At 43.1% G+C, this 13,863-nt stretch overlaps 2 protein-coding genes across 7 annotated transcripts in view; one reads left to right on the top strand and one right to left on the bottom strand.

Annotated features, from left to right (window-relative positions):
* The window catches only part of STARD3NL (STARD3 N-terminal like), a 292,381-nt gene that overhangs the window by 59,533 nt on the left and 218,985 nt on the right, over positions 1-13,863 (top strand). The window lies entirely within an intron of this gene.
* Positions 1-13,863, bottom strand: part of LOC309515191 (amphiphysin-like) — a 105,625-nt gene that overhangs the window by 35,229 nt on the left and 56,533 nt on the right. For all 4 annotated transcript variants that reach the window (XM_082192839.1, XM_082192842.1, XM_082192841.1 and 1 more), the window contains exons 2-4: positions 12,817-12,897; positions 10,042-10,096; positions 4,393-4,487 (exon numbers count right to left, since the gene is read on the bottom strand). In XM_082192839.1, the coding sequence (XP_082048965.1) occupies positions 4,393-4,487; positions 10,042-10,096; positions 12,817-12,897 (231 nt within the window). The remainder of the gene's footprint in view (positions 1-4,392; positions 4,488-10,041; positions 10,097-12,816; positions 12,898-13,863) is intronic.

Below are 13,863 nucleotides of genomic sequence, written 5' to 3'. Positions count from 1 at the left end.
AAAAGGATAGTTTTTGAGGTAGAACCAAAAGGGCTCTATAGTCTGAAGGTGGGCAAGGGAAAATTGTGTTTGGGAACAGCAGCAGATTCAGATGGTCCGCCCCTGTCACTTAATGGATCCAAATGGTTTCCAGAGAGTGGTAGGGGATGTTTAATCCCATGCTGATGGCCTTTCAGCTGATTCCCTGGTGGCCCGCTGGAATGTGGAGTTAACCAGGGCTATTGACTGTTTGGCTCCAAAGCGCCCTCTCTGATTGCACGGAGCCCGGACAGCCCCGTGGTTTTCCCCGGAGCTGAGGGTGATGAAACAATTGTTGAGACGGCTAGAGTACCGGTGGCGGATAACCCATTCTGAATCTGACCGGACACGGGTTAGAGCTCAATGTCGAGCCTACCATGTGGCGATAGCGACGGCGAAGAAGACTTTCTTCACCGCCTCTATTGCATCTGCGGAAAACAGCAGCAGGAGACTCTTTCAGACTCTTTCCTTCTGGCGGTTCCCTCACTGCGAGAAGCCAAGTTACAGGGAACCAGGCAGAGGGCCTTCTCGGCAGTGGCGCCCGCCCTGTGGAACGCCCTCTCACCAGATGTCAAAGAGAAGAACAACTACCAGACTTTTAGAAGACATCTGAAGGGACATCTGTTTAGGGAAGCTTTTAATGTTTGATGTATTAGAGTATTTTAATATTTTTTTTGAAAGCCGCCCAGAGTGGCTGGGGGAGCCCAGCCAGATGGGTGGGGTACAAATAAATTATTATTATTATTATTATTATTATTATTATTATTATTATTATTATTATTGCCTTTGGGTATAGAGTCTCAGATCTCGGATTCACAATCAAGCATCATCAGAGTATAGTAATAATATTTAGCATTCATTAGTGGTGTGCCACCGCTTGCTCTGCTTGCCAACCCACATGAACCTTTTCCCACCCCTTGCAAGCATCTTTCTCCTGCCACACATTGCAAATTTTAAGCACCCTTTTTTCTGCCCAATTATGAAGCCACCATCTCCTCTGTCCAGATTCTTTCATACCCGTGCTTTCATTCATTCATCTTCAGACTCCACCCAGACTCCTCCTTTCTTGCAACCCCCTTTGCACCCCCATTTTCACCTTCACTATTTGAGCACAAAGTGATCTGGCAGCAGGCTGAATATGGGGAGCAAAGGAGAGAAAAGCAGGGGGTGCTAAAACCAAGACTTTGTGCCTGTTCTACGGGATGGATGGTGATAAATGCGATTAAGTAAAATATAAGGATTGTCCAGGAGACTCTGTAGGGTGTTTATGTGATTCCTTCCAAGTGACCTTGATATTTGTTGCAGGGAAGACTACTTGTTTATTCAGTAAAAGGCATTCAGGCCTGTTAATTTACAGGGAACTTCCAAGATTTTGATTTATGTAGAACTTGTCTCTGTAAAATGATGGAAAACCACAGAGATTGGTGTTAATGTGCTCTGATCTAGTAATCGGTGCCACTCTGAGCACCACTGTGATTAAACATTGTACTGTAGTGGAATTTATTTCCTCAGCAACGATTAATAGATTGTAGTAATAACTCACGGCTGACAATTAAAGCAGGAGGCAAGCTCCAAATGAGCTGAACTCTGTGGCATCCGCCATCCACCATGGTCTTTGCTTATAGTATAACCCACACCTCAGAGTTGCTAGAAAATAGACTTCAAGGTTACTGTTTGCATCAGGAATGCGGAGAAGGGAAGAGGGGAAATCAACATTGCTGTACTGCAGAGGCTCTTCATCTTTTACTCAGTGAGGTGTTTCCCACCCCTCCTCCCTGTCTGCATAGGCTGGTTTTGGAAATTAAGATTTGTTGCAGACCTTCGTGTGAGTGTACTGTAGTGGCCAAAAACATGAGAGCCAGTGTGGTGCGGTGGTTTGAGTTGGGCTAGGGCAGGGGAGACCCAGGATCAAATCCTGCTCAGCCAGGAAGCTCACTGGGTGAACTTGGGACAGTCACTATCTCTCAGCCTAGCCCACCTCACAGGGTTATTGGGAGGATAAAATGGGGGGACGGTGAGAACTGTGTGTGGCACATTGAGCTCCTTGGAGGAAAGGAAGGTGTAGGAGTATAAATGTAATAAATTAAATGAATGAATGTTGGGAAATCCCTTATTCACATTTTATTCTTTTATAAATAGCAATTAGATCGTGTCTTTACTACAAGCAGCTCTGCCATCCATGGTTTTCCCTGACTGGTTTTATCCTCATAACAATCCCAGACTTAGTCTGATAGTTTAACCATTACACAAAGAGGCCTCTACTTTGAACTCCTTGGCTGCCCATAGGCCCAAGCTAATCTATCCCTCCAGTCTCATGTCTACAATATGGGAATAAGTACCGCTCCTTCAGGAAAGATAATTGGAGTGTAAAGGGAAATGCCATTGAACAGACTAAGACCTTCCAATACTTAGGCATTACTTTCTCTTATAATGCCAAATTGTCAACACACTTGACCACATCAGCTATATCAGCAGAAAGAAGTGCAAATGCTATCCTTAGAATATTCAGAAGGAAAGGAGCGGGCTTCCTCCCGATGGCCCTAACAGTCTTTCAGGCAAAATCTTTAGCCCAACTTCTATATGGCTCTCAAATTAGCCCCTCTGCCAACCTTAAGACCCTTGAAACAGTACAATCAAAATTCTTAAGATCATTATTTGCTACCCCAAAGTGTACACCTAATGCAGTCTTAAGGCAAGAGGCAGGACTGCCCAGAGTGGAATTAAAATTCTGGGAACAAGCAATATCCCTCTGGTTGAGAATCCATTACAATCCTAAGGGACTATTACCCTACTTCCTGGCCGCAGTTCCCTATCCTCCTTGGCTCATGCAAATAACTAACAAGATTAAACAAATTGGCCTAAACCCTGAAAATCTTTTTATTGGAACTTTGAACAAGGCAAAAGCAATTATCACTAGGAGACTTTATGATATCGAACTGCAACACGAAGGCGCCCTACTTTGATCTTGTGGTGTTTAGTGTCACTGGCTTTGGCTGCAATAAAACTTGAATATGGGAATAATAATAATAATAATAATAATAATAATAATAATAATAATTTTTTATTTATATCCTGCCCTTCTCGGTTCAGAAAACTGGGCTCAGGGTGGTTAACAACAAATTTAAAACACTTGTTTGATGCAACAAAAAACAGCATAAAATACAGTATAAAACGTGAATAACAATAAATTCAGAATTCAAAAAACAATTTAGGGGGAAAATCCATCCAACAAACTTTAGATGATCACCAGGGCTAGCTGGCTAAATTAGCCCTATTTGGGCCAGCAAGGAGACCAGGGGAGAATTAGCTGTGGGATCCCAGAGCAGGTAATCTTCATAAAAAGGGCCTCTGTTTTCACATCAAGGAAAGCAGTGCCCAACCTGGTGATAACAGAATAAATGATGCAAGGAGGGAGCTGCAGTCCAAGATAGGAAAAGAGGTGGTAAGGGAAAATTTAGCTACTTTAAATGAATTCAAATCTCCAAGGCCTGATGAGTTGTATCCAATGGTACTAATGGAGCCTCTATAATCTTTGAGAATTCCTAAACAACAGGTGATGTCCCTGCAGACTGAAGGTGGGCAAATGTTGTCCCCATCTTCAAAAAGGAAGGAAAAGAAAACCTGGGTAACTACCAACCAGTCAGCTTGATGTCGATACAAGGAAAGGTCCCAGAAGAGTTAATTAAACAGTTGGCCTGTGAGCACTTAGAAAAGGATGCTGTGATTACTAAGACCCAGCATACGTCTCTCAAAAACAAGTCACACCAAACAAATCTCTTTCTTATTCTCCTTTTGATAGTGCTACAAACTTGGTGGATCAGGGGAATGCTGTGGACATAGTGTATCTTGATTTCAGTAAGGTTTTTGACGAAGTCCCCCATGGACAAGGTTACTGTTAAATGGATTTGTACCTGGTTGACTGACCAAATCCAAAGAGTGCTTGCTAATGGTTTCTCATCATCTCACTAAACATCAGGAAGGACTTTCTGATGATAAGAGCTGTTTCACTGTGGGATGGACTCCTTCAGAAGGTGATGGACTCTCCCTCATTTGAGGTTTTTAAGCAGAGGTTGAATGACTATCTGTCATGGATGCTTTAGTTGAGATTCCTGCATTGTAGGACATTGGACTAGATGACCCTCAGGGTCCCTTCCAATTCTATGATTCTATGAAAATGATTTTGTCCTACTGCAACTAGCTAGATGTTGGGTTAAAACAGTTATTTTGGAAATGGATGGGATCACCAACCATCATCTTGATTTCATTCATCATTAGGGATATTTTCCCTGGTATTTTTTTTATGTTGTTAGCCACCTTGGGGCTTTTCCTTACACAGAACGGTGGAGCTATAAGGTTAAATAAATAAATTCTTACCTCTCCAACCACTTTTACATCTTCTCGGCCATACCAGTCAGGCTCGTATACTTCATGTAGAGACTCTGTAAGTTTCTTTGAAGCTTCTTGCATGCCTGAAATTTATGAGCACAGAGAACCCATTGTTGACAACTGCTGATGTCACAAATGGACTATGATTTCATCTAGCTTAGCAACTGCCATTGCTGAAGTCAATAAGTAGGTGAATTTTGTATATATGGAATAAGGTTAAAGATCAACCTCTGATTATCATTCATTTATTTAAATCATCATCATTATCACAGTTGAACATAAATTTCTACTAAAATTAGCAATGGCTTAGTAAAAATAAACTGATGTGGGTTTTTTGTTTGTTTCCTGCCTAATCTTTAACATTTCTAGTGCATCTGTTTTGTCTTAAAAACATCTCAAGAAAAAATGAGTCAGCTTTGATAAAAATTTCACTTCTTTTAAACAATCCCCCTCCCCCATTTTTACAGGAAACTTTACTGAATTTGATGTTTTGTGTGCCACGAGTGTGGAGACTTCAGATGATCTCAAGACCTGGTTATAATCAGGGAGCAGAAATAGAGAACCAGGGTAACATCAATAGCCCTCCTTTTAACAGAGAACTAGAAAGGAATAGTTGGAGAAAGTATCTCAAAACCAACCCACTTCACCTCATAGGGCAGCCTTTGCCAAACTTGTGTCTTCCAGAGGTTGACAGCTTCCCTCAGCTCTAGGCATTGGCAGATGGGAGTTGTTAGTCCAAAACACCCACGAGGCACTCAGTTGGAAAAAGATGCCATAAGGTATTGTAGGGATGATGGCTGGCACAGAACAGAACTTAGGGTGGAGCTACATCTTACAAGGGATATAGCAGGCATGGGCAAACTCGGCCCTCCAGATGTTTTGGGACTACAACTCCCATCATCCCTAGCTAACAGGACCAGTGGTCAGGGATGATGGGAGTTGGTCCCAAAACATCTGGAGGGCTGAGTTTGCCTATGCCTGGGATATAGGTTTGGGCTTGGGAATCAGAGGTGGGAACCCTGTTTCTCTTTTAGTGCTAATATGAGGAGGGGGTGACACATGCTGGGGGAAACCAGCAGCTTGAAAGGGCTGCCTTACCCTTCCCTAGGGTGCCGAGATGCAAAAGAGGCACCTCTCATAGTTCAACAGAAGAGGGGACGTCAGCAGCTATAGCTTGCATGACCTGCTGCACCTGCTGATATTTGCTCTCCTACACAACTCCTAAAGGTGCAGAAAGCCTTGTCTTCTTTTTACTGGGTCTTGCACAGACTCCTTGAGGCTATGTCAAAATAGGTTTGTTCCCCATCCAGGTTCTAAACAAGTAAGAAGGTAGCTGGGGGAGAAAAGGCCTTGAACAGAGTCATTTGCATGGGAAAACTGGCAAGCACAGGATTCTTTCCCATACAAGAATTTGGGAGCATGTGGTTGCTGAGTTAATGCCTAATTCCATCCTCACACGGTACACTTCAAAGAAGGTTTAAGGAGGAAGTTTGGCATATGCCCCAATTGCCCCCACTAGTTACAACATTTCACTACTCTAGCACGGGGATAGGCTAGAATGCCACCAATCAGAGTGCCTTTTTTATTCAGTTCGCCCTCACCTGCCCCTCCATCACAGACTGGGGGCTCACAGAATTAGCACAATGTAAACTGGCACTAACTATTGGCTCCTGTCTCCTAGGGATCCTGGGAATTAAACTTATGTGACAGACATCAGACCTGTGTTCACATGGCAGTTTTGTTCCATTTCCCCGACATTTCCCTAACTGTTGATTTCTGCGAATTTAGTGTCTGTGTTATTTGCTTCCAGAAAAAAATCCATTTGTAAATAACAGAAATGAGAACTAAACTGAAAAATGATGTCTCCACCATTTTGCTTTCAAGTCTATGAATAAGTGTCTGTGCATGGTCACAGAGAAGTTATAATTTGTTAAAGATAATTTATTGCAGAATTACATAGAGAGCTTTCTCCCCTTCCATAATGAATGCAAGCTGAGTATACCAAACTAGGGTGGTTTTCACCATGCTTTTCTCCCCAGGAAGGATCCATTTTCCACATTGTGCAATCAGTGCAGGTAGCACAAACAGAAATGAGAAAGCATGACTGAGCATAAATGAACTATCGTAGAGCTCTTCAGTTGCTTAAAACACACACACAATCAAACACACACACGCATGACAAAAGCAATGTTCATCCTGACCTATTCTGAGCAAGTACTCTTCAACCCTGAGGAGAATGAACCTACAACAATGAAATGGAAAATGTATTGACTTTTATAGGTTTACAATATGGGCGGTCCTCATGCAATGGTCTCTAGCAGTGGCGGACTTTGGGCTTTAAAATGTCAGTAGCGCCCTCTGTGACGCTAAAATTTGTTGGTAACTCGCTGTTGCAGCGTCCCATGCAGCTTATCACACACCCCCTAAATCCGCCTCTGTCTCTGGGATGGAGCTTCTAATGTGGAGAATGCACAAATCATTGCTAAGATTTGTGTAGGCATGGCAGCCTTTTTCAAGCTACGATGGCCATGTATTGAGAGCCTCGTTTCAATCCTCAATGCGAAGGCATGTTTAGCCTGGAGAAGAGGAGGTTAAGGGGTGATATGATAGCCATGTTCAAATCTATAAAAGGATGTCACATAGAGGAGGGAGAAAGGTTGTTTTCTGCTGCTCCAGAGAAGCGGACACGGAGCAATGGATCCAAACTACAAGAAAGAAGATTCCACCTAAACATTAGGAAGACAGTAAGAGCTGTTTGACAGTGGAATTTGCTGCCAAGGAGTGTGGTGGAGTCTCCTCCTTTGGAGGTCTTTAAGCAGAGGCTTGACAACCATATGTCAGGAGTGCTCTGATGGTGTTTCCTGCTTGGCAGGGGGTTGGACTCGATGGCCCTTGTGGTCTCTTCCAACGCTATGATTCTATGATCCAGGCTGGAGTTCCCACACACTCCCAAAGGGCATTGCACAGAGCCTGTCAGCTGTACGGAAAAGCCTGCGCAGGCTGCTGTGCAGAACACCCAGACAATTTGTCGTGTCTTGACTGTTGGCCCTACACAATCCTGGAGCTAACTGCATCAGGGGCCCCAGCTGTACCACCAGACCTTGTAAATCCACTACAGTTTATTACGAAACTCATTTCCTGGATCACTACCATAAAGTCTTGGAACAGTGGATGAATAGCAGAAGGGGAATACTGAAGGGGGAAGGGGGACATAAATGGCGTATCTGAGAGTCATCAGTGGATTATAGGAATTTTATTACAGAGAATGGGGTACTGCATCTATTGGTCTAAGGCTAAAGACAGTCATGTGACACTTCGAGGCAAGTCAAGAAAACCACCATGCTTTGTGTGTATGTATAAACAAGAGTGCAGGATGAGGTCAAGTGTTTTTAAAAGTGTCATTAATTTAAGTGGGCATGAAACTGCCTTATTGGTATCAGCATCAACAACAACACACAGAAATACCACTCTTCTAGTGCTCAACGGCCATCACAGCAGCTTACAGTCAAGAAAAAAAGATACAAATCAACAAGTTAATTAATATAATTATAGAGCATTCGTAATAAAATAGAAACCAGAGATGATAATAATCAAATGTGAGCTCATTATATTATATGTCTCATATTGCAAATGAACTTACAGAGAGCATGCCCTCGTATTATATAGAACAACAATGGGACAAGGGGGCACATTATCAAATCTTGAGCAGATTAGTTAAATTAGGTTCTTTACTCTGAGGTTGTTTTTTTCCATTACTGCCACAGTGATAGATAAATTAAATGAAACAAGTTCAGAGATAAGTCAGAACCAGACATGAAAGAATAAGCAATTAATATGTGGAATCAATTTCTGAAACAGTATCATTTGCTGCTAGTTAGCTGAATCATTCCATTTAATAAGCAGATACTAGAAATATTTATGGCCAGATCTCAAGGCAGCAAGAAAAAATATAAAGCTGTTTCACTCCAAGTCAGACCATTGACTCATTAAGCCCAGAATTATTACTCAGACTGGCAGCAATTATCCAGGATGCATTGCTGTTGCTCCAAAAGCAGATCAAACAAAACAAAACCTATATTAAAAGCCAGGCAACCAAAAAATAGTTATTTGGGCACATCCAATTATATATTTACATATTCACACCTCTCCCAAATCAAAACTAGTGGCTGCAACAGTTTCTACACCTCATTTAGTTCCTCTTGACAAAACTGCACAGGGAAAGGGTGTGAACAAAAGGATGGAATCATCTCATCAAAGATGGGATCTCAAGAAGGCCATACTTTGGAGAGCTTTGCCCTTATATTTGCCCTTAAAAATACTGGAGCTGTTTATTTCATCCATTTATAAACCTGTCCTTCATCTAGTATTCAAAAGCAAACATAAAACTTATCAAATGCAAGTTAACAAACTAGGACACTTGTGAAGCTGACACTGCAAACCTTCTTCCAGCTCCTCAGACTGTAGTTCGGGGGAAGCCAACATGCTACCCTGCAAAGGTATGGATGACAACTCCCTAATTCTCCCCACTACCCTATCAAAAAAGTCTTCCTGAAACTTTGGCTGTTCATACTTGACCTACTTGTTGAAAAAGAATCTGATTGCCATGTGCACACACTCTAGTCTAAAGTAGAATTCAGCTACCTGGTTGATTAAAGTGCATTTCTTCTTTTCCTAAACCTAGAGTAGATTCCAGTTTTTATTTGGTCAGATAGCACAGACACAACTGATGTTCAGGGAGGGAGCATCGCACTAAAGAGTTATGGATGTTCAGCTGTTTAGTAACAAGATTGGCGTTTCTCATTATGCTGATCATGGCAGCCCATGTAGGCTAGCAGCCGCATTCTTCCAAGTGAATGAGTTTAGCAGGGCCGGCCTGCCCATTAGGTTGGCTGAAGCAGCTGCCTCGGGTGGTAGAATCCCATGGGGCAATGCCACCCACCTGCCCCTGCTACCAGGGTTGTGTGGCCGTGGCAGCTGCAGTGGCTTCTTCCAGCGAGACCTTGCCAAAATTCCACAAGATCTCATGATAAACTCGCTGGAAGAAGGCACTGCTGCTGTGAAACCCCAGTGAGTGAGGCTTCATCGGGGGGGGGGGGCAGACCTTTTCACTTCGCCTCAGGCGGTGAAACAGGATGGGAAGGGTAACCCCTGGCGTTTAGTCATCTGCCATGACACTGTGGCACCTGGAAAAAGCTACTGTCCAGAACAGGGGTCAGCAAACTTTTTCAGCAGGGGACAGTCCACATTGTGAAGGGCTGGACTATTTTTTTTTTGGGGGGGGGGTGAACGAATTCCCATGCCCCCAAAATAATCCAGAGATGCATTTTAAATAAAAGCACACATTTTATTCCTGTAAAAACACCAGTCAGGCCCCACAAATAACCCAGAGATGCATTTTAAATAAAAGGACACATTCTACTCATGTAAAAACATGCTGATTCCCAGACCATCCGTGGGCCGGCTTGAGAAGGCGATTGGGCAGAATCCGGCCCCTGGGTCTTAGTCTGCCTACCCATGATCCAGAAGCAACCTAACTGTACATTATAAGATCTACAAAACAAACGATTCATTTGAACTTTTAAAATTTGCAGCGAAAATTTAAATTAAAATTAAAAGATGCATTTTAACTGCAGTTACCTTTAATGGCAGCTAAATATCCCCGGAGCTCTTTCTGGAGTCTGGTACCTTCTGCCTGAAAAGCAATTAAAGAAGCAATGTCATATCACATATGCAACACAGTGGAACAAATGTGGATCTATTGGAGAGATGAAGGGCATTCCCATATCTCTAAATAATTAGCTCTCCGCATGCAGCATTTTCTTTAAATAAGAACACTAAGAAAGAAACACCAATGCTGTTCTTCCACTTTAAGTACAAACAAAATTTCAGAAGGTATCTTCTGTAGTATAGAGTAGTATAGCTGGGGTCTACAGCAAAGAAAGAATTCTAGATGGTTGAAACAAACAGCAGATAACATGGTTGTTGCCTGAAAGGAAAGCTGGCTCAAAGATCCTGCCTCAGCACACACTGTAAGACTAGATGAACTTCTGATCTCCTACCAGCCTCACAGCTCCTTGACTCTAATGCGCCAACCCACATCTTACTGAGTTGAATTTTCAGGGAAGCTTTGAGGAACTGGAATCTGAAGAAGTGTCCAGAGCCACAGAGCCAGAAATATTAAATTTCAGCTCAGAACGTGCCTGCTCCACGTGACAAGCCACAAGGGATGCAATCTGCGTGTCATCCTGGCCACTAGGGCTTCCTGGGCAGGTAGAGCTACAAAAGGCTTCCTGTCTGCCCTGGTTCTTTGCCTGGGGAGCGACAGTCTCCCTGGCTCTGGTGTTCCTGCCTTGATCTCCTGACACAACGCCTGGTTCCTGGCTCCCAGCTCCACTCCGGCAGCTGCTCCCAGATCAGCCCTGACAAAAAGCAACCCAGAAAAAATGTGGGAGTGCATATTGCAACTTCTGCAAAACGCAGAGAGAGGGATGGGAATCCACTGAAACTTCTTATGTGCTGCAAGCTACCTCTATTATGGATTCCATCTGCCTCTATCAAAGGAGTATTAACAAAAGAAAGAGGCTCTTGTCAAAAGTCCTTAAGGAGACCTTTAGAGTCAGAAAGCTCTTCTTCATGATACGCTGAATATACTGTGTAATTATGAAAGGCCTACAGACCCATTGCTGGCTGCCTGATAACCTTTAAATTATTCCTTTGAAGCTACTGTAAAGGTGTCAGACTGTAGTCAGAATTTTGCCTGGGGAGCTTACCTACACTACAAAAGCATACTCTTTAATCAGCACGAAAAGAAAAAACTTCATTAGCACAAGAAAACACAAACACACAGACACACACACACTGAGGGATGTCCATCTGTAAGCTGGGAAATCAGACACATGTTCATTAAGATGGCTGTAAGGAAGGATGAACAGGTTTATATTCCACATAAATGGGGCACATTAGCATACAGCAACACACCATAAAAGAATAAAAATTCACAATTTAGCTTGCAATTTACTAGGATAGGACCTAACTCTTGCTTTCATATCTATGGGGCAATGGGCTGTTCCCTTCCATGGCCCCAAATGGATGTTCCCCAAGTGGATCCAACACAAAGAGTGGAACTGTCAGATTTTTAAATTTGATGCCTCCTAGTAAAAGAGAAAACCTTGGGGACAGTCTGAGCTACACAGTCCTGATTTATTACCATTGCTTCTCTTGTCAGTCTTAAGAACTGCTGATTTGGGAGCGTTTTATGCGAGGGTAAGACTAATTTCTTAAAGAACCTGAGCACTATCCACCCCAACCTGTTCTTTTAAAAAATGTACATATCTTTGTGGGCATTTTTCCTAATATGTGCCCCAATACAATGCATTTTTGCTATTTTCACTAAAAAAGCATGCACACATTCAGCTTGCAAGACTGCACTACGAAATCAGAGCAGTGCAATTGTCCTTAGAGTTTTGGTTAACATATTGAACCTCAGCACCACACTGATACCTATGGTGGCATATTCTCTTCCACGTTCCTGTTCAGAGTCAAAGGACAGAGGGCAGCTGCTGCTTCTAGCAGTACTGCTACCATGCACTTAATTCTCTAAGTGGGCAAGCAGCAACCGCAAGGAAAAGCAACCAGCTGACAGTCCTCTGCCTGTCTCTGGGTGGTGGTGGAAATTTTGCCCTGAGAGTCTGAGGTGGATAAGCTTTCCTGAAAGAGGACAACTCCTAGCAGCCCTTACAGGGGAGTGTTGTATTTTAGGGTACAGTCCATGTGGGGTCACAAGGAAGTCAAAGAGGCTTGGCCTGTATCTCCCATGAAGCTTAGAGGGCATTGTGGGTGACATGTAGGCATTCCATAGCAAATAGGTAAAGGATCTAGTGTGTAGTGGTTAAGAGCGGTGGACTCATAATCTGGTGAACCAGGTTCGCTTCCCCGCTCCTCCACATGCAGCTGCTGGGTGACCTTGGGCTACTCACACTTCTGTGAAGTCTCTCAGCCTCACTCACCTCACAGAGTGTTTGTTGTGGGGGAGGAAGGGGAAGGAGACTGTTAGCCGCTTTGAGACTCCTTAGGGTAGTGAAAAGGGATATCACATCCAAACTCTTCTTCATCCATGACAGACAAACAGACGGAGCAAAGTCTGAAAGCTTTAGCTCCTACAATTCCCCCCAGCATTGGTTTCCAATGTTGCCTTACAACAGGGATGGGGAAACCTCTGGCTCTCCAGATGTTGCTGGATCACAAATCTTATCAGCTCCAGCTAGCATGGCCAACAGCCAAGGGCAATGGGTGTTACAGCCCAGGAACTATCTGAAGGGCCACAGGCTCCCCACTCCTGCCTCACAACTTTACATGCAAACAGACATAAAAAGCTTATAAAAGCCAACTGTCATCAACATCAAAGAATCTGACCTCTTGCCTTTTGAAGTTCAGAACATACTCTTCAAACTGTTCATCTTTTGTTTCATCAGCTTTCCCCAGCTTCTGAAGCACCTACGAGAGAGAAGGAAATAGCAAAGTCTTACCTCGAGCAGAGCACTCAAAATCTTGGCAGAACAATGACATTACTTTAACCCCCTCCATTTATTATTTGCTCGTAACATTTCTTATTCTTCTATTTCAAGCCTGCTGCGCACCACAGTGCAACACTGATCCCAAATGCACGTCCTTGAGTCTGCTGTTTGAAAAGCTAAACCCCAAGTGGGGAGAGTAGAGATTCCAAATCACAGAGCCGTTTTCTGTGCCTGTGTGGGCGGCTAGAAACACTTTCAGAGCCAGCAAGGGTCTTGTCCTGCTTTTATGAAACGATAGATCTTCCTGTCGATGAACAATCCCAGAGGCTCCATTGCAGCAAAGTGTGGGAGAAATTCAGAACAATAACCTCTGTCTCAGCGCATGGTCTTAAAACACAGACTTGATTAGGCCTCCCCCTACACGTTAAAGTTCATTATACACGGCAGTGATCAGCATTATTCTAATTTGTATGGAATTTTAAACACACAGTAATGGAGAAAGTGAAATGTTTGAAATTGTCTGACTTCTAATGAGGCATGAAATCATCTTCAGCTTAGTTTAGAGCTAGCAGTACATAACATTGGACATAAAACAGTGTTATGAAAAAGCTTTATTAATAAAAAATAAGGTAGGAAGGAACAAGAGGGACTTTTAACAGAATACTGAGATCTTGCCCTAGGAAGAGACTAATGAATAAGATAACCTTTTGTGAAAGTTAAGAGATGTGGTTATGGATTATTCTGCAGGTCTCATGAGAATGTATAGACACAAGCAGCACAAAATTAAACCATGAGTTTCCTACATGATGGATTCATTTGGGTACAGAATTATCTACTCCATGTTTCCATCAAAACAGAGGACCATTTAAGCCAGGGCTGGAGATACCTCTCCCTCCAGATATTGCTTGACTACAGTTCCCAGCATTCTTGATCCCCAGCCGGCAGA

This window comes from Podarcis vaucheri (genome assembly GCF_965113315.1).
Source record: "Podarcis vaucheri genome assembly, chromosome: 12".
Classification (NCBI taxonomy): Eukaryota; Metazoa; Chordata; class Lepidosauria; order Squamata; family Lacertidae; genus Podarcis; species Podarcis vaucheri.
This window is presented reverse-complemented; position numbering and strand designations above follow the sequence as displayed.